Source organism: Coenobita brevimanus, chromosome 100, assembly GCF_032717465.1.
Source record: "Coenobita brevimanus isolate Jiangsu-jjx chromosome 100, ASM3271746v2, whole genome shotgun sequence".
In the NCBI taxonomy this organism is placed as follows: Eukaryota; Metazoa; Arthropoda; class Malacostraca; order Decapoda; family Coenobitidae; genus Coenobita; species Coenobita brevimanus.
Window position 1 is genome coordinate 26910102 of NC_137053.1, and position 26169 is coordinate 26936270.

Genomic DNA, 26169 nt, shown 5'->3' on the forward strand with positions numbered 1-26169 from the left:
CTATTCAAAATTCATGTAGCCAATTATATCCCTTGTCAGTTTCCTTACCTCGTCAGCTTCAATATCTCTCGTTCTCACACATTCATTTACTGCATCTGTTCACTTTTATCTTGGCCTACCGCGCCTCCTCCAGCCTTTAAACTCGCTCAGATATAATCTTTTGCACAACTCTATTCACTCCCATTCTTTCTACATGATCTAATATCTAAACACACTCTAAACTCTGGCTTCCACATGCTTCCTTCCTGTGCATCTTTCACCGCTCTCTGCACTCATGCATCTCTCAAAAACCTCAGTTCCACTGCTCTTGCTCTTGACTTTTTATTTTCCCGCCACACCATAGTGCCACACCCTTATGTTAGAGAGGGCACTGAAATTCTTTCATGCAAGGCTCTCGTAGCCGCCACACTGAGACTTCTGATTCTTATCAAGGCATTCATGGCATCAGCCACTTTCTTTCACTGTGACACTTTACCTTCCTATTCTTTTAAATAATTACCTCTATTTTCTATCACTGCACGTAGGTACTTAAGCTCTTCTCACCAATTCAAGTCTTTCTCATTCACTGCAACATCACATTGGGAGTAGCCTTCTCACTCATCAACAGTCAATTTACGCTTATCTTTAATTTACTTTCAAGACACGATGCTTGCAGACATTTATAAAGCTCAGCATCAGTTTCCCAACCATTGATCTCTGTTTGCGAGTAGTAGTGCATCATCTGCATCAGTCACGAGTGAGGTAACCCTATACCATTCAATACCATTGCCATCTCTCTCTATTTCTCTCTCTCTCTCTCTCTCTCTCTCTCTCTCTCTCTCTCTCTCTCCTTAACTCGCATTATTACCTCTTTCATAATTCCATTCATATATATATATATATATATATGAATATTATTACCTCTTTCATAATTCCATTCATATATATATATATATATATATATATATATATATATATATATATATATATATATATATATATATATATATATATATATATATGTACAGAGAGAGAGAGAGAGAGAGAGAGAGAGACATATATATATATATATATATATATATATATATATATATATATATATATATATATATATGAGTATTATTACCTCTTTCATAATTCCATTCATATATATAGAGAGAGAGACAGACAGACAGACTGACAGACAGACAGATTGACAGATATATATATATATATATATATATATATATATATATATATATATATATATATATATATATATATATATATATATATATATATATATATATATATATATAATAAATAATTTGGTTTTACACCAGGTATCCCCGAAGGGCTAAGGCGTTGCCCCTGGGTAGAGGACTTTTGGACTGAAGCGTGTAGCAGTTTATGACGGGATGCCCTTCCTGATGTCTACCAATGACCCTTGGGTGGATTCGATCCTCCGGCCTTTCGGTCAGAGCGGAGCGCTCTAACCCACTGAGCCACGGCTGATACATATATATATATATATATATATATATATATATATATATATATATATATATATATATATATATATATATATATATATATATATATATATATATATATATATATATATATATATATATATCAGCAGCAGCCATTACAAGTCCACTGCTGAACAAAGGCCTCCCCCAACGTTCTCCACGAATTCCTTTACCGAGCCAATCTTTGCCACGTTTTCCCCTCAGATTTCTCTATCTCATCTCTCCACCTCCTGTCCGGCCTTTTTCTGCTCTTGGTGTCCAGTCAGTCAGCCTCTTGCTCCAACGGTTATCGCTTATTCTTGCTACATGGACTGCCCACCTCCATTTCCGTTCCACTATCACTTCTGTAATATCTTTGACTTCAGTCTGCTCTCACCCAAGTTGAGTATTCCTGTTTCTTAAAGATACTCCCAATATTGACCTTTCCATTGCTCTCTGAGAACGCATTAATTTATTTTCCATCGATTTTGTCAGTTTCCAGGTCTGACAACCATACGTCATAGCTGGAATTATACATTCGTTACATACTTTTCGTTTCATACAAACTGGCAAGCTACTTTTCATGTCTCTCTATGTTTACCGAAAGCTTTCCATCCAGCTGTAATGCGTCTTTTTAATTCAGTATCATGATCTTTCGTTAATTTTAGTATTTGTCCCAAGTAGTTGTACTCCTCGACTTCTTCAAGAATTTCTTCGCTTATTCTGATGACGCTCTTTGGTGTTTGTATATTAAGCATGAGGCTACTTTAGTTTTTTTCTGGTTCCTCTCTAGCCCTACATTGAGACTTTCTCTGTTCAGGTCATTTAGCATTTCTTGCAGTTTCTCTGCTCTTTCTGAGATTAGGACAATGTCTTTTGCAAATCTTAAATAGTTTAGCTTTTCTCCATTTTTGTTCACTATTTTCTTTTCCCAGTCTAGCTTTCTGAAAATACTTTCTAGGCATGCTGTAAATAATTATGGTGAAATTATATCTCCCTGACGGACGCCCTTCTCAATCTAAATATTTTCCGAGCCTTTGTGTAATAAAACTGTAGCAGTTCCTTCTTTATATATGTTTTCGAGCAGTTTTACAATGTTCTCATTCACTCCTTGTTCTCGCAATGAATTTATAATTGCTATGTGCTCCACTGAGTCGAAAGCCTTTTCGTAATCAACAGCACCTAAGCACAGTGGTTTATTATATTCTGTAGTTTTCTCAACTAGCTGATTCATTGTGTGTAGATGATCAGTAGTCGAGTACCCGCTTCGGAATCCTGCCTGTTCACGAGGTTGTTTTTCCTCCAAATTTGTTGTTATTCTGTTCGTAAGGAGTTTGGTGAAGAGTTTGTGAATAACTGATAACAAGTTAATGGGTCGAAAGTTACTAAGATCTTTTGAGTCACCTTTTTTGTAAAGTAAAATAATGGGGGACTTCTGGAAATCATCTGCCACCAGATGTCTCTCACTGTTAACAGTTTGACCGTACTGAGTACTCAATTACCGTGATATTTCTCTGTTGATGTGAGAAACTGTGTGGCAAAATACCATCGTGCACTATTGTATTATTGAAAATGCTTCATAACAAAAATATAAAAGGAAAATACATTGCTCACTCAAATTATGAGCGAAGTGTTGTAGGCCTTTTGACACGTGCGATATGAGTAGGTAGGTGTTTCTTCAGTGCTAATGCTGGAATGTTTGGAGATGAGATACTTTTGAAGAGGGACTGGTAATGTTTATGTGATGATTCTTTCATGTGGCTAGTTATGTTGTGTGGCTCTGTCATATAATGACAGGGATGTCCTATGTTAGCACATGCTGTTGCGTAGAATAGTGTGCCTCTCATATCACGATATTCTCTAACACGAAGGACATGGTGTTAAAGTGTGGGAGTGGTTTCAGCAGCCAGTGTAATTGCCCTGATGCATTGAGCCTGGGGATGTATCGCCTTTTCATGCCTTGTTTGTGGTCTTCCAAGGTGAGATAATTTTGAGTCATACATCACTACAAGGATCTTAGTGGAGGAGATGTATGGCACTATACTCTTTTTACTCTAACTTGGATTAAAATTGTCATCATCCTATCTTCAATGTTAAGTTTTGACAATGGAGTGTCGCTAGAAAATGGTACTAGTTATGAAAAGATGCCATGGAAAGAATGTAGAACCATGATATTGTTTTATTCTGCCACTGAGTTACATGAAATAAGCTGCAAATTGACGATAATCTGGGCCAAGTTAAAATGAAATGAGTATAGCACATTGTTAAATGTGATGTTAAGGATGCAACTGTGATAATGATTGCTGCTTGTGATAAGCGTGGTGGTGGATTAGGTTAGAGCATCGCCCTGCTGTTGCTCTCCACCCATGACTGAAGTATGCTGAAGTAGTCTTGTTACATTGTACGGGCTGCATCTGCGATGTGGGGCGTCAGTGTTATGGTAATGCCTGCTCCATATGATGCAGTGTTTTGAGGTGGGTGAGGTGTGGGAGCATCATGCATGTTTAGGTCGAAGAGTGTAGGAGACAGAGGGTACTGAACACAGAGGATGGTGAGATAGAAAATAATTCATCTCATCGATTAGCGCCAGGTGGCACTGTTCGGTAATAGCAGTGATGATCTGCGTGTATGGCAGAACAGATAAAGGTTCTAACTTGTCTGAACACACACACACACACACACACACCTTCTCCATTTTCATACATTCTGTCCCTTTCTGTCCCCTATCATTTGCACTACTCCACCTTCCCTCCCTTGTTCCTCTCTCATCCGTCTGCTTTCCCTGCTGATTTCTCACTCCCTCATTTACACTCTCTGTATTCTGACCACCACCACACCCATCATTCCACTCCTGCCATCGCGTTCACCACACTTCCCACCATCTCCCTCATTCTCTCAATCACTCGCCAACACCTTCACCACACCCCTTTACCATGTTATTCACACCTTTTATCTCATCGTAACTCACCACACTCCCCCATCTTTCCTTCACGTTCTTCTTCATACCCCGCCTCACCGTCGCCGCATACCTACACTCTAATTACACATCCTCACCTTCTACCTTACACTCAACCACATTCTCTCACACTCCCTCACCCCTTCACAATCACCACACACTGTTACACTTCCTAACTACAACCACACTCATTCAATTTCACCGCACACTCTCACTCTCCTTCACACTATCTCACATTCCCTCACACTCTATCACTCTAACTCGCCTTCTCTTTCACATTCTGTCACCTCCACTTAGCCAGCCTTGATATAGACACATCAGTGCAAAAGATTAGAAATTCATGAGTCAAAATAGGATCGGTTCTCACACCCATTTTACAGTTGCATATTATCAATTATTTTGTCTTCATCTCGTTATTTTTCTTTATATTATTTACTTATAAGTTGTTTCTTTGAAACTCGTTCTATCTTCCATCACTTGCATCTCTCTCTCTCTCTCTCTCTCTCTCTCTCTCTTTCTCTCTCTCTCTCTGTCTATCTAGCTATCTATCTATCTCCATCGTATTCTGCGCTCGCAGTGCATAATATCATTATTTTTCCTTCCCCGATGTCAAAGGCACCTCACTCCTCAGCATTCTCCCTCTTTCCTCTCATCCCATTCTCATGTTTTACCTTCCTCTCATCTCAAGTTTTCCTTTTCCCTCTCGTCACTCAGCACCCTTTTTCACCACTCTTGCCATTCCCTTTATCTGCCTAGTCTCACTCTCTCATGACATCACTGATCATCCTTCCCTGAAATTCTTGTCCACATTTTCATCTTGCTCCTTGCTTCCTCATCACTCTCACCTGTCTTCACTCTCCCCCCCCTTTTTTTTTTTCATTCCTCAGGAAAGACATAACAACAGCAATATAATGTAATATATAAAATATTTCTCCAGATGATGAACACCACAATATACTTCACTCATCGTTTAGTACGAAATTTCCGTTACAAAAATTTTATGTAGAACTGTAGGCCTCTTTTCTTCCAGCTGACTTCAGCCGTGAGAGGTTGGTGAGCTGGATTTTCCTGTTTTGCTGTCATTGTCGTATGCCTTACAAGAAAAATATCATGGTTGTGTCCTACCCTTTAGAAAATGGCTTCGTAGGGAAAAACGAACCTGTTACCGATTTCCTTCATCCCTGTTACTTTACTCTTCCTCGCCTCACCTCCTCCTCATTTCACTTCTCCCTCTAGTCTTGCTCTTATATCTCGCCATCATCCCTCTCATCTCACCTGGCTCATTCTACTGCCATTCAACTTAACAATACACCTACCCTTTTCTCCTGTCTTCTCACCTTACCTCATAGCCTAAACCTGCCTCTTCACCACCCCTCCTCACGACCACTTTCCTCTTTTACTTCCTTTCCTTACCTACCCTCCCTCAGTTCCCTACTTTATCTCTACCTTCGCTTCACCTCCTCACCCCCAGCCTCACATCCTCTCCTCCACACTCCCACTTCCTTTCCCACCTCCCCAACTTTTATTCACTTCCACATCACCCCACCCTCACTTCCCTCTTCTTTCCCTCTCTTGACTTCCCCTCCTCACTCTCAGCTTCACCTCCCTACTCATTCCAAATTCTAATTCATCTCCTCACCCCCAGGTCCACTCCCTACCTCACCCCACCTCCGCCCACAGGCCCTCCAGAACAAGTTGAGGATTGCGAGCTCCTGAACCACACTGGGGGCACGTTAGAGGTTCGGTGCTCGCCTGGGTTGGACGGAGGGCTGCCGCAGTGGTTCGTGGCCAAGGTGTACGACGCCTCCTCCCACACCCTTCTTACCACACTGCAGGAGGCCAGCCCGATGTTCACTGTGACGGGACTGACTAGGGGGCAGGACTATCTCGTCACCATCACCGCCGTCAATAGTAAAGGCGCCAGCCTCCCGCAGCAGATTGATGCTGTTAGACTGAAGGTTAGACACCAGCCTCCTGCAGCAGATAATTATGTGAGACAGGAACTAAACCCTACACTGCTCTCTCTCTCTCTCTCTCTCTCTCTCTCTCTATCCCAGTGAGGTTTACCCTAATCTTATCTACCTAATTTATGACGCGGTATATATATATATATATATATATATATATATATATATATATATATATATATAGATAGATAGATAGATAGATAGATATAGATAGATAGATAGATAGATAGATAGATAGGTGGATAGATAGATAGATATAGATATACAGTATATATATATATATATATATATATATCTATATATATATATATATAGGTATCTATATATATCTATATCCATCTATATCTATCTATCTATCTATCTATCTATCTATCTATCTATCTATCTATCTATATATATATCTATATATATATATATATATATATATATATATATATATATATATATATATATATATATATATATATATATATATATATATATATATATATATATATATATATATATATATATATATATATATATATATATATATATATATATATATATATATATATATATATATATATATATATATATATATATATATATATATATATATATATATATATATATATATATATATATATATAATAGATATGTCTATAGTTTATTATATATTATATATATTATAATATATATAATAGATATTTTTATACAGGTTTAGAGTGCCTGACAAATACACTGAACACTGTTCAAGTTCTCTTCTGATCGAAATCGTCATCATCACCATCATCATATCATCACATCCATTGACACTAAAACCACACCACCATCACCAGCATCACACACAATATTATCATTTACGATCGCATTTAGCCATAGTCACATTCCCCTTCACGGTATCATCGCACACCCTAATACACCACTACCACTCTCACATGCATTATAATACCACAATTACCACACTATCCCCGCCACCGTTATCAGAGTGTTCACCACCACATCAGCATATCACCTCTATATAACATAACACTATCACCACTATCACTGTCGTCACAACTCACCACCACTATCATCACACTGTCCCACTGGTGTCACCACGACTATCACTACACTGACCATACTATCACCACGCATGTTACCGCCATTACCATCACACCGCCCCAGCGGTGTCACCACCAGTCCTCTGCCTCATTACAACCACTGGCACTGACACTGATACACCACACCTGTCAGCCACACTTCATGCTCTACCACCACTACTACGACAACCACCATTATCAGTGTTACTGCTACACCACCATTACCATTGTTACTGCTACACCACCATTACCATTGTTACTGCTACACCACCATTACCATTGTTACTGCTACACCACAATTACCATTGTTACTGCTACACCACCATTACCATTGTTACTGCTACGCCACCATTACCATTGTTACTGCTACGCCACCATTACCATTGTTACTGCTACACCACCATTACCATTGTTACTGCTACACCACCATTACCATTGTTACTGCTACACCACCATTACCATTGTTACTGCTACACCACCATTACCATTGTTACTGCTACACCACCATTACCATTGTTACTGCTACACCACCATTACCATTGTTACTGCTACGCCACCATTACCATTGTTACTGCTACGCCACCATTACCATTGTTACTGCTACACCACCATTACCATTGTTACTGCTACACCACCATTACCATTGTTACTGCTACACCACCATTACCATTGTTACTGCTACCATTATTAGTCCCATTATTCACTGAAATAATTATCATTATGACTAATTATATACCACCACCACGACTGTACTACAACAACAACAACAACAACAACAACAACAACTACTACTACTACTACTACTACTACTACTGCTACTACTACTGCTACTACTACTACTACTACATTTGTTCTTGTTATTACCGTGACCCATATCGTGACTGCTGGAATTTTATAACTAACAGAACACCACAACAAATACATTTGCACTGTTATTAGTACAACAGTTAGTACCGTTATTATTACTGCAGCTACAACGGCTGTTTCTATTGTTATTGCTACCACTACTACTGTCATAATCACTACCACCAATACTGTTACCACTGTAACTGCTACTAATAATTCGACAATCATGTAGTGATAAGGTAACATTGTTTTATTCTCGAATATTTCTTTTATTACAGTTAATTTTTATTTATTATGTGTCATAAATTAATGCATAGGATTCTGTCCTAGCAATGACATTGCTTCGACACTCATTTATATGCCTCATCCACACGGCCGTCAAAGCAAAATCTACCAGTGAGATGCGCATGGGTGCTGAAGCCTTTGTAACCTCGAGGAAGAGCAAGGCCTCAAGCTCTTGCTACTGCCTTCCATTCTGCCATTACTCCCAAAAGAATTACAGCGTGACCTGTTCGTACCGCATCACTCAACCGTCACGCCCGTCCACACATCAGTGCATTAACTAACGAATCCCCACTGAACGTCCATCACCGGCTAACAACGAGCCACTAAAGCGCCAGTGCCAGTTTCGTTTTTTTTTTCCTTTTCTCCGAGTCGAATTACGCACAATTGTTGTTACCTTGCTACCTATATTGTAGTCTGAAGCTAAGTAAACATGTTGTTACAGAATTTTGGGTGTTGGCTAATACTGACTTTTCATCTAGCTTCAGAAGGAATGAGTTTGGCTTCAAGGGAAAATGTGTAAACTTAATCAATGACTTAACTTCGTTAATTTTGATGAATGGGTGATGGGGATGCCCAAATAATCGAACAACCTAAATAGTATGTGTGTGTGTGTGTGTGTGTGTGTGTGTGTGTGTGTGTGTGTGTGTGTGTGTGTGTGTGTGTGTGTGTGTGTGTGTGTGTGTGTGTGTTGTTTATGGGACCACTATATTTAATGCCCTTGTTCTTGAATCAAATTATAGATGCCTACACCTGAAAATGTGAAACGTGTTTGAGCGAGTAATCTTGATGTATATATATATATATATATATATATATATATATATATATATATATATATATATATATATATATATATATATATATATATATTATGCTAGGTGTTTTTAGGTCAGCTTCCCGTCCTAGAAACGCCTGATATAGAGCCGGGGTCCTTTATCAAGAACGGAGCTAGAACACACAACGAGAAGAGCAGGGCATAAAAACTCTGGGAAAGAATCTTTCACGTGTATTAACTATAATTTCCAGAATACAATATGAGCAGGAGTCATACAATACACTATTCAATATCAATTGGTACTAGACAGACAAGGGGCTCAAACTGGCTTGTGAGATGTCAGTATAACGCAGGATACTTCTCAGTCGCGAGGATGTCGAGCAGGGCAGTACTCCCGAGGTGGATGGAAAGCTGATGACAGGGAGAGCTGGAGCTCCCGTTTCATCAGCCCTCAGGACTAGTTCCTGACCATCCCCCTTTGCTGAACTTTTTCAGTGTCTCAGTTACACAGAGAGTAGGCCAGCATGCTCTCCAGTACAAATTTCTCTAACTATCTTCACCAAACTACATGCACAGTACACACTACACTTCCTATTCAAAAATCAACAAAAATGGCGTCTACTAATCAAGCCTCGGACTCCCCAGGGGGGGGGACCATAAATGCCCCCGCCATCTGCCCCTCTCCCGGTGACGACTCGAGGTGCCTGGAACCACTGTCTGACTCTCTTCTTCTTCATTTCTGCAACATTCGCGGCCTTTCATCTAACTTTCACTCTGTTGAGCACCACCTCTCCTCCTCTAAACCTCACCTTCTTTTTCTGACGGAGACTCAGCTGTCTGAGGCAACCGACAGCAAACCCTTTTCTGTATCCTCCTACTTCCTCTATACTCATTTCAAAGCCAAAGGTGGCTGTTGTGTATACATACGCAACGACTTATCTTGCTCTCGTGTTCCTGAACTTGATTCTTCTGAATTCTCCACACTCTGGCTTCGGCTTTCCTGTCATTCTCTGACTAAATATATCTGTGCTGTTTACTTATCCCCTAATTCTACTGACTATCAAAAATTCTTCGACTATCTTACTTCTACGATGGAACACATTCTGTCCATTTCTCCTTTCTCTGAAATCTCCATTCTAGGAGATTTCAATGTTCACCACCACCTTTGGCTCTCCTCTCCTTTCACGGATCCACCTGGTGAACAAGCCTACATCTTTTCTATCCTTAATGACCTAGAGCAGCTTGTACAGCACCCTACCCGTATCCCTGACCGCCTTGGAGAGAGCTTCAACATACTTGACCTCTTCCTCACAACTAATCCTTCTGCTTACTCTGTTAATCTTTTCTCTCCGTTGGGCTCCTCCGATCACAACCTTATTACCTTAACCTGTCCTATCACTCTGGTACGGCCTGTGGACCCTCCAGGGAAACGTCGTCTGTGGCATTTCGGAGCCGCGAACTGGGAGGCCCTCAGGCAGTACTTCTTTGATTTTCCCTGGAATGATTATTGCTTCCATGGCCGTGAGCCATCTGAGTGTGCCTTGCTCATTACGGAGGTTATTCTCTCGGGCATGGAAGCATACATTCCTTTCTCATATCCTTTGACTAACGCAAGAAAGCCTTGGTTTAATCACGCTTGTTCTAATGCTGTCCGCAACAAGGAGAAGGCCTACAAAAGGTACCGGAGCCAACCCACCCCTGAATCACATCATCTTTACGTTTCTGCCCGGAATCATGCTAAGTCTGTTCTTCGCTCTACTAAAAATAATTTCATCCATACTAAATGCTCTCAACTCTCCAACTCGAATTCTTCCCGCTCCTTCTGGCACCTTGCCAAAAATCTTTCTAACAACTTTACCTCATCATCCTTCCCTCCTCTTTTCTACTCTGATGGTTCTGTAGCTATTTCTTCTATTGATAAAGCAGATCTCTTTGCACAGACTTTCTCCTCCAATTCCACCTTAGACGATTCCGGTGCTGTTCCTCCATCACTTCTCCCCTCTGACTTCCTCATGGCTGACATTAAAATTTCTTCAGTTGATGTATTTTCTGCCATCACTGGCCTCAGCACTAACAAGGCATATGGGCCTGATGGGGTCCCTCCTGTTGTTCTCAAGAACTGTGCTTCTGTGCTTACACCCTGCCTAGGCAAACTCTTTCGCCTTTGTCTGTCAACTTGTACCTTTCCTTCTTGCTGGAAGTTTGCTCTCATTCAGCCAGTCCCAAAGAAGGGTGACCACTCCCAACCCTCCAACTATCGTCCAATTGCTTTAACGTCCTGTATTTCAAAAGTTTTCGAGTCAATTCTTAATAGAAAAATTTTAAGGCATCTTTCCTATCACAACCTTCTTTCCGATCGTCAGTATGGGTTCCGTCAGGGACGCTCCACTGGCGATCTTCTCACCTACCTTTCAGACTCCTGGTCATCCTCCTTTCGGGACTTTGGCGAAAGCTTTGCCATTGCACTTGACATCTCAAAGGCTTTCGATCGAGTCTGGCATAAATCTTTAATTTCCAAACTGCCCTCCTACGGTTTCTATCCTTCTATCTGTGCCTTCATCGCTAGCTTCCTTTCTGGTCGTTCTATAGCCGCTGTTGTAGACGGCCATCGTTCTTCTCCTAGATCTATCAGCAGTGGTGTTCCTCAGGGCTCTGTCCTATCACCAACTCTCTTCCTTTTACTCATCAATGATCTTCTAAGCTGTACATCTAACCCTATCCACTCATACGCTGATGACTCCACCCTTCACCTTTCCATTCGGTTCCCGCAACGCCCATCTCAGCAGTTACTTCAAGAAACAAGGGATGAGGCTATGGCACACCTTATGTCTGACTTGGCTCGTATCGCTGACTGGGGTAAAAATAATATGGTTGTCTTTAATGCATCTAAGACTCAGTTCTTACACCTATCAACCCGACAAAATCTTCCACAGGTATACCCATTAATGTTTAATAATATTCAGCTTAATCCTGCATCATCCTTGAACGTGCTTGGGGTTTCATTTACTCGGGACTTATCTTGGAAAGACCATATTACATTTCTTGTTAAATCTGCTTCCAAGAGATTGGGTGTGCTAAGCCGACTCCGCTCTTTCTTTACCCCTGCACAATTGTTGACTCTATACAGAGGTTTTATCCGCCCCTGTGTGGAGTACAACTCTCATGTGTGGGGAGGCTCCCCACATGCAGCTCTTCTCAATAGGGTGGAGTCAAAGGCTTTTCGTCTCATTAACTCTCCTCCTCTTACTGACTCCCTTCAACCTCTGTCTCTTCGCCGCACTGTTGCATCTTTATCTCTTTTCTATCGCTACTTTAACGGTCACTGCTCTGCTGAACTGTCTGCTTGCATTCCTCCACCTCTACAACGGGCGCGTAGCACCCGTCTGGCAGCAAACTTTTCTGTCCAACTCTCTAATGCAAGAGTTAACCGTTACTCCCAGTCTTTCATTTATGCAACAGGTCAGCTCTGGAACTGTCTCCCTCTATCTGTATTTCCTGCTGCCTATGATCTCCAGTCTTTCAAACGCATTGTGTCCAGGCATCTCAAAATGATCGGATCTTGAATTTGGCTCTCTCTTGTATTTTGTTTTTCTCTTGGAGGGAACTGTTACTGCGGGCCATGGCCTGTGGTTCCTTCTTCCTCGCATAAAAAAAAAAAAAAAAAAAGAACGCTGTGTATCAGGTGAGAGGAGTTTCTACACAATCTGCATATAGGGCTGGACATACACAATCTGGAGCTGGGTGTCCTGTCATACACTAAGTGGTGATATAGGCACTATTTCAACACAGTATGCCAGATGGATATGCATATACACAGTCGAGGTGTAGTCACTGGAACACTATCTTTAACACTCACTGTCTAGTGGCGGAGACACAAGCTAAGCATAGTACAGCTGGTGGGTATGCACACACATGGTTCACGATGTGGTCACTAGAGCACTACGTTCTGTCACTGTATAGTACACGGGCACTGTGGTCACTCTCACGGGAATAACAGTCACTGATTAGACAGGGCAGGCGTGGGGTGTCCAGCAGGGATGTGAAGGCCCGGAACCTCCCAGGTGTTGGCCAGGTGTCAGTGGAGTCCTGTTAGGCGTCCCTTCTCTCAAGGGCCACGGGACTACCCGTAGTGGTGACGTCGCCTGCTGTGGACTATGGTTGGGCGTGGTGAATGGCCCTGCACCCGTGGGGCTCGGCTGAGGGGTCTGGCCCTTGGGGCTTGGGCCAAACAATTCAAGCAGGCGCTCTTGTCTGCCCTGGGGAGGAGGCTGCCATCGTCTGGGGCTGGAGAGGTCGAGCCCGGGGGTTCTAGGCGTGCCACTGAGAGTCCGGCGTCTGCAGCCTCCCTCCCGTCGGGTTGCCGTCAGGATTGTACTGCGGCGTCGCCTCCGGCAGGAGTCTGTCAGTTGCTCATCTCCCATCGGCGCCGGCTGAATGGCACCCACTCCCAGGGATATCACAGGTCCTTGCCACACTTCCTTCAGCAAGAAAGACTCCTCCTGGGGGCTACCTCTGTGGGGAGAGATAGAGGAACGGCCCACTTGGCCACAGGAGGGGCGGGCTGAGCATGGGTCGTCCTCTAGCTGGGAAGTCACAGGGGGTGAGAGACTTTTTGGGTGGCGCCTCTCCCTGGTGCGGCTACAGGCCATTGCTGAGGTCCTATGGGCAACAGGGGGAGGGCGGCTACAGACCGTCCCTTCCCTGTCAGTGCAACTACAGGCCATTACCGGGGCCCAACTTCCAGACAGGACTGTGGATGAGGTGCGGTTACAGGCTGTCACCTGACCACAGGTGCGGCTACAGGGTCGCCGGTGTCCTGCTTGGGGGGCAATGTGTAAGTGAGATGCTGCTACAGGCCGTCACCTGCTTCTTGGTGTGGCTACAGGCCGTCACTGGTGTCTTGCTCCCTGAGGCAGCTGCAGAAGGAGAGGGGGTTTACCTTTCTCTCCCCAAGTGCAACTGCAGGCCGTCTCTGGTTCTGCAGGGGGAGGGGGGTAGGCAGCACCTGAGCAGCTACAGGCCATCTCTGTTTTTTTGCAGCAACAAGCCATCACGTTTATTATACGGCTACAAGCCGTTGCTTTCTCTGTGAGGCTACAGGCAGTCACCTCCTTAATGTGGCTACAGGCCATCACTTGGGTGCTGCCTGGAACTGTCTTTTCAGTTCCACCCCGATCCTGTTGAGGGCTGGTTTGGTAAGAGGGTAACGTACCCAGACTGCAGTGTTTCCGTTGGGCACGTTCCGGGGACATATACCCATCCTGCTCGGGTGGTGTACAAGCCCTCAAAGCCCCTCTGTTGTCGCCTCCCGGGGGTGTTGTCACGTCCCTGTTCACCTCGATTGGTATTTCAATATATATATATATATATATATATATATATATATATATATATAAACAGTTGGAACATTATTTTATCGTTGTCTCACTTCAACAACGAAATGAAATCACTCACTTGGACACCCGCTTACCTCTCCAAACGTTTCAATTCCATCATAAAAACTCTTGTAAGCGTTCAACAACATTTCTCTCACACCAAACGTCGATAAAATCAATGACAAGAGACAGCACTCCAAGAATGCAGCATCCTCACCCAGCATCTGTAGCCTATTCGATCTACTCTGAGGGGAGACGAGCCTTTAGCTTTGGAAAGCCGGTAGCTGATTGGCTGTCCGAGTGCATTCATTATTAACGATGCATTTTTAAATATTTTTATTATAAGGGTTACAAATACCATTTGACGATAAGACTGCCAAAATAAACAATATATAGTTATTTGTATAGATTAATGTAAGATTACGGTCGTTAGCCATTTCAGACCTGCTCCCCGACCTTGGCTATGTCCCACAAAAATTGAAAGTCTGTATCTTTAGCAGTTTCTCAGAATCTGTGAACACTATTTTTTTAAGTTTTTGGCTGTACCTGGAAAACCAACACTGTGAACTAGACTATACTAGGTTATATGAAGCCGCCAGCTGGGGGACTCAGATGTCCAAGTATGATGGCTGTAGCTTAGACATTGAGCAAATACGAGCAATTTACTTCTTTGTAAGAAAGAAAAATAATATGAATAGTAATATTAACAAGATCAACATAAATCACCACTGGCGTGGAGATTAATAATAAAAGGTAGATGTGCAGTAGACCTGCGCATTCGGAGAAAACATGGAATTCGCACTGCCGATCCTGCAATATGTAAGCCCATTTTGTTGAAATCCACGTGCTCGCTTTCCCGTTTCTGATCGTTTTTCTTTTAGGAAGGGGGAGCTGTTCCGGGTCACACTCCCCAAATATCGCATTGCATATGAAAGTTTGTTGTACAACATGTACTAAGATACCAAAGCCATATCTTCCCTCCTGCATTATTTAAGAATTTATAATTTGGAGAGGGGGCTGACCTCCTAAAAATAATGGCTGGAATATAATGAAAGATCTTCGAAGCAACCATACGAACTCTCCTTGGAAGTCTCATTCAAACTTTTCCCCGATTTCTGATCATTTTAATTTTTGATAGGAAGGGGGGGGCTGATCGCCTCAAGAATCACTGGGGAGATCACACTCTCCAAACATAGCATTATGGATTGGAGTCCATTGTACAACATGTACAAAGATATCAGAGCAATATCTGCCCTCCTTCCCTTATTTTGTATCCTTTTTAAGTTTTCAAGGGGGGCTAACCCCCCTAAAAATGATGGAGTATTTTATGTGATGGAAGACATTATCAAGGAATCAGAGAAACTTATCTGAGAAACTTTGTTGAAATCCATGCTCTCACTTTCCCGCATTTCTAATTGCTCATATTTTTGGGAGGAGGTCTGACCCCCCTTAACCCCTTAACCGCGGGGCGTCACTTTCGTGACGCTCGGCCACAATGGATCATACCATGGGGCGTCACTTTTGTGATTCTGTGTTATTTTGAATTATCCCGGGCTCTCAAGTGGTGGCTTGTATCATCTATCAGTACTGCCAATGTCCAAAACTAGTCAGCACTCCAAATCTCATCTGTACTCCCATCCATTGTTGACAATTTAGCGATTTTACCCCCTTCGTGACTTCCCTCCCTACCTGCCCTCCATTACCCTGTCCTCTCACCTCCCACGCCACGCTGCGCTACACAAATTTCCCCCGGATTTTTCCACAGATTTCATCCATTGAAATAAGCCCTATGCCCTATACTTATACAAAATAATATATACCAAAAAAAAAAACAGGTAAGTGATAGTGTTATACACCAGGAATTGGCTAATTATCACCTGACAACACTTCACGTGTATTCATTCGCTACATTACCACGGTAATTTCCCCTTTGAATTATTCCTTGTAATCGATGTCTGTAATAAAAATATATATCAGAAAGGAAGGGAGAAGCCTAAGTGACATTTACATTCACCTGGAACTACCTATTTCTTTATGTATTGCCGAGGTTTTCTACCTATAAAAAATTAGCATGTAAGTTAGCAGCAGTCAGCCTAAGTGTCATTGTCAACCCTTCCCTTCTCAGATAAGCCACGGCATTTAGTTCCTTGTCCTCCGCTGTAGTGAAACAATGTCGCACTCGCGCCCTGCCATTCCTGCAGCTTCTGCGCCCATTGCAAAGGGCCCCGTGACCTCTACCCCTAAGAAAAGTAGTGAGGGAAGCAGGAAAGGCCTTAGTGACTCTGCAGTGGCACGTGAGCTGGCAGAATTGTCCATGGTGATGATGGATAGTGATTTTGATGATTCGGGTGAATCGTGTGATGAGCCGGGTGAGGTTATCGTGCCAGAAACTGCTACAACGAGTGATTCAGAGTTGGAATTAGTGTCTAGCTCCAAGGGAAAGGAGCTGATAGTGCAGCAAGGACAGGAATTTGGGAAGGGAGTGAAAAGGCGGCGTGTTAGCCCCAGAACAATGCCCCCACGTGACCCAGCCCACCATGAGTCACGAGTGCATTCACCTCCCCGTTCCCCAAGCCCCACTTCACTCATTTCTTCATCATCGTCGGCTGAGTTATCTCCGGAGTCTTTGTCGTCGGAGTCACCACCAGCATCAACAGTGAAGGCAGGCCGTAGAGGTAGAGGTAAATCAAGGAGAGTGAAAAGTAGTGTAGCTAGTAGGGTAAGGGCTGCTAGTGCTGTACGGCAACCTAGAGTCAGTGCGAGTGACCTTGACTGAGATAAATCTGCCTCACAGCCAACCTCCACCACCACCACCACCACCCTCCCTACACCGCCACGACAGGGAATCCTGGACGCCTTCGCGTGGACGGAAGGGTCAGATTTTGTGCCAGAAAATTTATTATTTGATGAGAGCTCCTCAGGAGTTCAGCCTGCCCTCACTATTGACGAAAATGCTGAGTGTGTGGACTACCTTTTGGCCTTCCTAAATGACGAAGTCAGGCAGCACATATGTGATGAGACCAACAGGTATGAATCACAATGTGCTGCAAGTGGTACAGGTGCAGCCAAGATGCAACAGTGGTCCATACTGGGAGTGCAGGAGCTGTATGTGTTCTTTGCCCTCATGCTTCTCATGCCACACTCCAAGAAGCATGAGTTGGAAGAATACTGGTCCATGGACCCCTTACTACCCTCACCCACCTTCAATAAGTACATGGACAGAGATCGCTTCTGGAACATTATGGGAAACCTGCACTTTGCCGACAACGATGTACCTTCCCAAACCGACCCACTCTGGAAGATCCGGGAGATTCTGAGCAGAATGAAGGATAAGTTTATGTCATTCTTCCACCCCTTTCAGAAGGTTGTCATTGACGAATCCTTGGTTTTGTTCAGAGGACGTCTTCAGTTTGTTCAGTACATTCCAAGCAAACGCCATCACTTTGGAATTAAGTTCTTTGTACGGTGTGACTGTAAGACGGGGTACATCCTTGACTTCGTCATATATTCAGCCAGCACTGTCGATCTGGATAAAACACACCCCCTTGGCTTCTCAGGCTGTGTAGTGAAAGTGCTCCTAGAAAAGTATTTTGGTGGGAATCTTGTGCTGTATACAGACAACTACTACACAGCACCGAAACTTGCCAAATACCTTTCTGAGCACGGCATTGGCTTCTGCGGCACTGCGAAAAGTAATCGTGCCCACTTCCCCAAATTCCCAGAGGCAGGAACCTTGCAGCGAGGAGATGTGCACCTACGCAAGTCTGAGAAGATGCTGGCAATACGGTGGCATGACAAGAGGGTCGTGCACATGCTCACCACCGTACATAAGGGGGAGATGAGAGACAGTGGGAAGGTCGACCGTAGGACAGGCGAACCTGTGATGAAACCTGATGCTGTGTTGGACTATAATATCAACATGGGGCTGGTGGACAAGTCCGACATGATGATTGGTGAGATCGACTGCCTCAGGAAGAATACTAGGTGGTACAGGAAAGTTTTTCTGGATCTCATAGATATGACGATGCTGAACGCCTTCATCCTGTACAAGATGAAGGTCAAGCCACCCAAGTCCTTCTCCCTGAGGTTGTTCGCCAGGACTTTTGTCCAGCAGCTGCTGGAAAGATATGGTAGGGTGACAGCAGCAACTCCAAGGCGCCATCCAGTAACACTTCCAGACCGACTTGAGCAGAGGGCGTATATGGATCGGCACAGACTTGAGCTTATGCCTGCCACAGGGAAAAGGAAGGCTGCGATTCGCAGGTGTCAGGTATGTGCACATACCACCCGCCGCACACCTGAGCACAAACGCACCAATTGGCAGTGCACTGAGTGCCAGGTTCCCCTCTGTGTTACCTGCTTCTTCGATTACCACAGCCAGAAGCAGTTCTAACAGTGCAAGTGTGAAAGCAGAATAATTTGGAAATAATGTGTAAATAATGTGTAAATAGCAGGTGAAAGCAATGGATGTTCAGTACATATGACTGAACAGTGTATTATAGTTTTATCTTACTGAAAGTGACAGTGAATAACATAGTGTAAGTAAAACAGAAGGGTAAATATTGAAAATAGAATAGAAAATGTAAATAGTAATGTAAGTAATTAGTAATATAAGAATATGAGTACAAATACTTGATGCTATAACAGTGAAAGTGAATCCGTGGCTCTCTACGTATTTTACTGAATGAAAAATTGAATGACTTCAGTGACAATAAACTAATACGACTGAAGGAAACTTATGGAGAAAGACTCCAGATATATATAAGTGTGATATAGTAATAGAAATATAAAGTGTGAGGGGTTTTATGAATAATAAATGACAGAGTACCAAGAGCGAACTACCGCAAGTGCGACGATCAGACGCGCTCGTAATTTCCATTGCTTTCACAGTGTTTTTTTTTTTTTGGAGTATGGATCCCAAACTACTTGAAAATCATAGAATAGTGTTTAAAGTGTTTATATGTGGCTGTGGTAATCATATTACGGGTTGTCGGGAAGTGTAAAGTGGAGACTTCGTTACCCTACTTCAGAGGTCTCCACAAGTCCTACGGTAACGGTTGAAGGCTCACCAAATATTCCAGGAGAAAGCTGAAAGTATGTGCCATAAGCATATTTAATTTTAATATTCTACGACTAATAACTGATTTTTGGCAAATATTTTTTGAGAGTCTGTCGGAGCCCGAATAACCCCGCGCGACACACAAAACATCGATAAACATGCCCGCGGTGTAGGGGTTAAGAATCGCTTAGGGGTGACTTTCCTCAAATATCGGATTGCAGATGAGAATTCATTGTACAATAAGTAGTGAAATATCAAAGCCATATCAGAAAGAATTTAATTTGATGAGGGAGGCTGACCCCCCGGAAAATCATGGTTGGAAATTGTATTCACTAGAAAACCTGCAGAGTAACCAGATGAACTTACCTCGAAATTTCATTAAAATCCATCAAATAGCCTAAGAAGTGTTAACACACACACACACACACACACACACACACACACACACACACACACACACACACACACACACACACTATGACAGAGTAACAGACACATTACAGAAAAGAGAAGGATGGGTGGACAGTATCTATTTAGATTTCAAGAAAGCATTTGACAGAGCACCACACCAAAGACTTTTATGGAAACTGTACCATCAAGGAGGAATCCGAGGCAAACTGTATTGTTGGATGCAAGATTTTCTCATAAAAAGAGAAATGAGAACAGTACTAAGGGGAAATTACTCATCATGGAGAGAAGTGACTAGAGGAGTTCCACAGGGCTCAGTGCTGGCAACAATCATGGTTTTAGTGTATATAAATGATATAAACAGTAACACTGGAAATGAAAGCTATCTAAATATGTTTGCAGATGATCCAAAAATACAAAGGAGAATTACTAACGCAGACTCTTGTAAAGAGCTACAAGAAGAATTAAATAAACTTCATGAATGGAGTAATACATGGCAAATGGATTTCAATGTGGACAAGTGTCATGTAATCGAGTTTGGTAAAAGTGGAAAAAGACTTGAGTGGGATTATAAGTTAGGAAATAAAACCCTACACACATCAGAAAGAGAGAAGGACCAAGGTGTGATTATCAATAACAGACTATCTTCGGCTGACCACATCAGCGAGAAGGTACGGAACATGTATACACTGCTTGCAAATATGAGAATAGCGTTCACATACATAAATGAAGACATGCTAAGAAAGATAATAACATCATTCATCAGACCAACCCTAGAGTAGGCATCAGTAGTCTGGAGTCCTCATCTCAAAAAAACACATAGACAAGATTGAAGAAGTTCAAAGGGCCGCTACAAGATGGGTACCAAGCTTAAGGGATCTAAGCTACGAAGAAAGGCTAAAAAAACTGAATCTACCAACACTACAGGGGAGAAGGAAAAGAGGTGACATGATTATGTTATATAAATGCATATCAGGGAAGGAGAAAATAAACATAAATGATTACATAATCAATGGGGATGCATCAGCAAGAGGACACTGCAAAAAACTGCATAAAAAGACAGGTGATGAAGACGTAAGGAAATTTAGTTTCCCAAATACAGCAGTTGATCAGTTGAATGCACTACCGAATGAAATAGTGTGTGCCAAAACAATTCACAAATTTAAGGATATGTACCATAAATATGGTTTAAGACACGGGACAGTACGAGCTTGACTCATTTCTGTAAAGATACAATTAGGTAAGAACAATTAGGTAAGAACACACACACACACACACACACACACACACACACACACACACATACATAAATGAAGACATGCTAAGAAGGATAATAACATTCATCAGACCAACCCTGGAGTATGCATCAGTAGTCTGGAGTCCTCATCTCAAAAAACACATAGACAAGATTGAAAAAGTTCAAAGGGCCGCTACAAGATGGATACCAAGCTTAAGGGATCTAAGCTACGAAGAAAGACTAAATGAACTGAATCTATCAACACTACAGGAGAGAAGAAAAAGAGGTGACATGATAATGCTATATAAATGCATATCAGGGAAGGAGAAAATAGACATAAATGATTACTTAACATATGGGGAAGCATCAGCAAGAGGACACTGCAAAAAACTGCTAAGAAGAGAGGTGATAAAGACGTGAGGAAATTCAGTTTCCCAAACAGAGCAACTGATCAGTGGAATGCTCTACCGAATGAAATAGTGTGTGCCAAAACAATTCACAAATTTAAGGATATGTACGATAAATATGGTGTAAGACACGGGACAGTACGAGCTTGACTCATTCCTGTAAAGATACAATTAGGTAAGAACAATTAGGTAAGAACACACACACGACTGAATCTCGCGGAACGGAATAGGGTGAGGTGCCGAAAATGATACTATCCTATTTCATGGATTTGATAATAATAAAAATGATAATGATATAAATAAAGATAATAATAATAATAATAATAATAATAATAATAATGATAATAAAATAATAATAATAAAAATAATAATAATCATAATAATAATAATAATCTTAATGACAGTGGTGGGTTGGGACGCCCATCATCCACCCACTTATTGTAGCGGTACTCAGTTTTAAGGCAGCTCTGCATTGAGTGGCAAGCCAAATGATTTCCTGTAAACCAGGAAATCATTGACAACGCTAGGTGGCAACATCATAATCAACCATCACGTGTTCCCTCCGTGACAACAAATGCGTTGGCAGAGAGTTGGTGCCCCTCCCCGGAAAACAACTAACTAAAAATACGAACAAGAAGCCTCGGACAAGGACTGACCAGTAGGTGACGATTAAGGACCGAACAAATGACATGGTACGGATTGTGACGGAATTTTAGGGGTTCAAATGATGTGGTGAAAGAGAGAGAGATTGTCCAGGTGCTTGAGGGTGCAAAAGTGGATGTATGTGGAATAACCTAGACTAAATGGAGGGGTGAGTGTGAGATAAAGGGAGTATGGATGGGGTAGGCTATTTGCGCGGGAGAAGGTGAGAATGAGAGGCCAAAGAAGTGAGTATTATTGTGTACAAGAGATGGAAGCAGCATATAAGAGAGTATGGATCAGTTGGATCAAGGATCGTGTAGGTAAGATTGAAAGGTGGACTACAAATGTGCACGATTGTGTATGTGTCTGCGCCAAACCAATATCGTGCAAGTAGAGTGAAAGAAGAGTTCTGGACAAATGTGGAATAGTGCATGGAAAATTTTGAAAGGAATGAGAGAGTATTTTGATTGGAAATATGAATGGAAAAGTAGGGAACGTGAAGGTGGATGGAGTAGTTAGTTGGTGAGTGGGGTGTGCCTGCAGAAGTGGATGAGAATGACAGTGTTCTAGTGGGCATTTGTGCAGAGAAGGGGTTAGTGATAGCCAATACATTCTTTAGACACAAAATGATCCACAGGTTTATGTGGCGAGTGGATGGTGAACTGAATGATTGGAAGGCAACGATTGATTATGTGTGTGTGGATGATAGAATGAGGTGTGTAATGGATGCAAGAGTATACAGAGGTTGGGTGAGTGAACTTTCTGACCACCATTTGGTGGTGGTGAAAGTCAATTTTCAAATTAAATGGAGGAATAGAAGAAGGGAAAGACAGGAGGAAGTAGTTCATACTTGCAGAGTAAAAAAGTTGCAAGAGGATAAAAAAAAAAAAGGCAGAATATAAGAGAGAAGTGGAGGAATGATTGGAATACATGATATGAAGCAGATGGGAGATGTGGAAGGTGTGTGCAAAATATTCACAGAAAAAATCTGTGCAGCATGTGAGACGGTGTGTGGGATGAAGAGTAGATGAAAAGGGGTGCAAGGAACAGCAGGGTGGAATGAAGAGGTAAGACGGGCTGTGGCACAAAAGAAGAAAGCATATAGTGAGTGGATGAGATACAGGGACGTGGAAGAAGTTGAGAGACGGAGGAGAGAGATATATGTAGAGAGGAAGAGAGAGGTGACAAGATTAGTAAGAGAGAGTAAGAAGAAAGAGGATGAGAAATTTGCAAGGAATTTGAATGTAAAGTGGAGAGAATGTAAGAAAATGTTTTGGAAAGTGGTAAAGAGAGTTAGACAGGGTGTTAAAGAAGTTAGTCGGGGAGTTAAAGATAAAAATGGTAAATTGCTAGTGGAGAAGGGAGAAAAGGTAAGCAGATGGAGAGAACACTTTAAGAAATTGTTGAACATAGAGAATGAAAGTAATGCAAGTATAAGTGGCTGGAGAATGGCTGGGAGAAGGAGGGAGGTAAGAAGTCAGGAATAGAATCAATAAGGTGGAAGTTGTGGAAGCAATGAAGAAAGTCATAATGGGAAGAGCCCCAGGAATTGATGGAGTGTGTGGTGAAATGCTGAAGCATGGGGGAGAGATAATAGTAGAATGTGCAGATTGGCCTGGGAGAAGTAAGAGTCCTGGAAGATTGGAAGTCTAGAATCTATAATCACCTGTATAATTAATCACCTGTACAAGGGAAAAGGGGAAAAAGAAGTGTGTAGTAATCATAGGAGCATTTATCTTCTTAGTGTAAACGGAAAAGTATATGGTAGGATACTTATTGGCAGAGTTAGGGATATAACAGATAAATTAGCTGAAGAAGAACAGGGAGGTGTCAGGAAGGGAAGAGGTTGTGTAGATCAGATATTCATTCTTAGGTCTTGTGGAAAAGTTTCTAGAGAAGGGAAAAGAAGTTGTATGCGGCCTTCATGGATTTGGAGAAAGCATATGACTTGGTGGTTAGACAGGGAATGTGGAAAGTACTAAGAGTATATGGAGTAAATGGGACGTAGCTGAATGCCATGAAGAGTATGTATGAGGGTGCTAAGGCTGCTGTGCATGTGGACAGTAAACTATGTGAATTTTTCTGTTTGAAGGTTGGGTTGAAACAGGGATGTGTCATGTCTCCATGATTGTTCAGTCTGTATATGGACTGGGTTATAAAAGAGATATACGGTGGGACAGTGGATGTTGGAGCAGCCCTAATAAGTGAGAGCAGTGTTTGGAAACTCCCTGTACTGTTGTTTGCAGATGATATTGTGTTGTTAAGTGAAGACGAAGGGAATCTGCAAGGCATGGTGAATAAGTTTGTGAGTGTTTGTAACAAACGGAATCTAAAGGTGAATGTAGGGAAGAGTAAAGTTATGGTCTTTGAGAGAACTGAAGCCACTGAATTTACAGTGAGGTTGGATGAGGAGAAAATGGAAAATGTTAGTGCGTTTAAGTACTTGGGTAGTGTGATGAGTAAGGGTGGAAGTTTAGAGGATGAAGTGCTTGAAAGGGTACAAAAAGGAAAAAAGGTTGCTGGTTCTTTGATAGCAGCATGGAAGTAAAAATGTCGGTGCATGACAGTTTTGTGATACCAACTCTAATGTATGGAAGTGAAGCTCGGACCTTGCTGGAGGGACACAAGTCAAAAGTGATGGCAGTGGAAATGAGTTATCTGAGAGGAGCATGTGGGTCACACGGAGAGACAGACTGACAAATGAGGAAGTGAAGGAGTGTTGTGGTGTGGATGTGGTTGTGATAGAATGCGTTAGGAGAAGTACACTGAGGTGGTTTGGTCATGTGGAGAGGATGGAGAACGAGAGACTGACGAGGAGTGTATGTGAGTGAGGTTTGAGGGCCGAAGATGAGACAGAGGGATGGAATGGAGAGGTATATGAGACAGGGGGGTGTGAGCTAGGAGCAGGGCGGTGAAATGGTGGGGGACAGGGCTACATGGAGGCGATTTGTTTGTTGCCACCCTTTAGGAATTATGGCGTCTTGCAATAGAGAGATACATAGTAATAATAACAACAGTATTAAAGATATAGCGTTTATACTCTTACTGGACTCATACTGACCCAGTATGACCTCCAGCCACCATCATCTTAAGGCTGTGGGTAAATCCTAACCAATAGAGTACGTTTGTTCTAACCTGAAGATCACTAATCGATTTCAGCTTTGTTGATGGCCAAGGGTAGTCAGACTGAAGAGTCGACCTGATTAGGACCTAAGCAGGTTCATTCCTGCCTTATCCCCGTAATTTAAGCTCACTGAAATACCTGTAACCATCACTTACCGGTGGTACTCAAATTATGGGCGTGACCCAATTCCGACAGGTGAACGCAAAGTAGCCGAAGAAATTTTAACTATCAGTACCTCACTTATTTTAGGTTTTATTCTTGCCACCTCCAGATGGATTTATTCTGCTTAGCATTAACCTTTTCTATACAATGACGCTGTTAGTTTTGCCACCGCCAGCTGACTTACGCCTTCCAATACGTAACCCTCTGTTTCACTTTAATAAAGCGCTCTGAGAGTCTTATCACCAAATCTGGTGGATGGTATGGTGCGATGACACGAGAGAGAGAGAGAAAGAGAGAGAGAGAGAGAGAGAGAGAGAGAGAGAGAGAGAGAGAGAGAGAGAGAGAGAGAGAGAGTCTGTGGATGAACCCCTTGGGTATAACGGTATTATTTCA

At 42.3% G+C, this 26169-nt stretch overlaps 1 protein-coding gene across 1 annotated transcript in view; it reads left to right on the forward strand.

Annotated features, from left to right (window-relative positions):
* The window catches only part of LOC145414612 (synaptogenesis protein syg-2-like), a 1004755-nt gene extending 997657 nt beyond the window's left edge, over positions 1-7098 (forward strand). Inside the window, exons 13-14 of the mRNA XM_080284139.1 lie at positions 6106-6383; positions 7093-7098. Coding sequence (XP_080140265.1) covers positions 6106-6383; positions 7093-7098 — 284 coding nt within the window. The remainder of the gene's footprint in view (positions 1-6105; positions 6384-7092) is intronic.
* The last annotated feature ends 19071 nt before the right edge of the window (positions 7099-26169 follow it).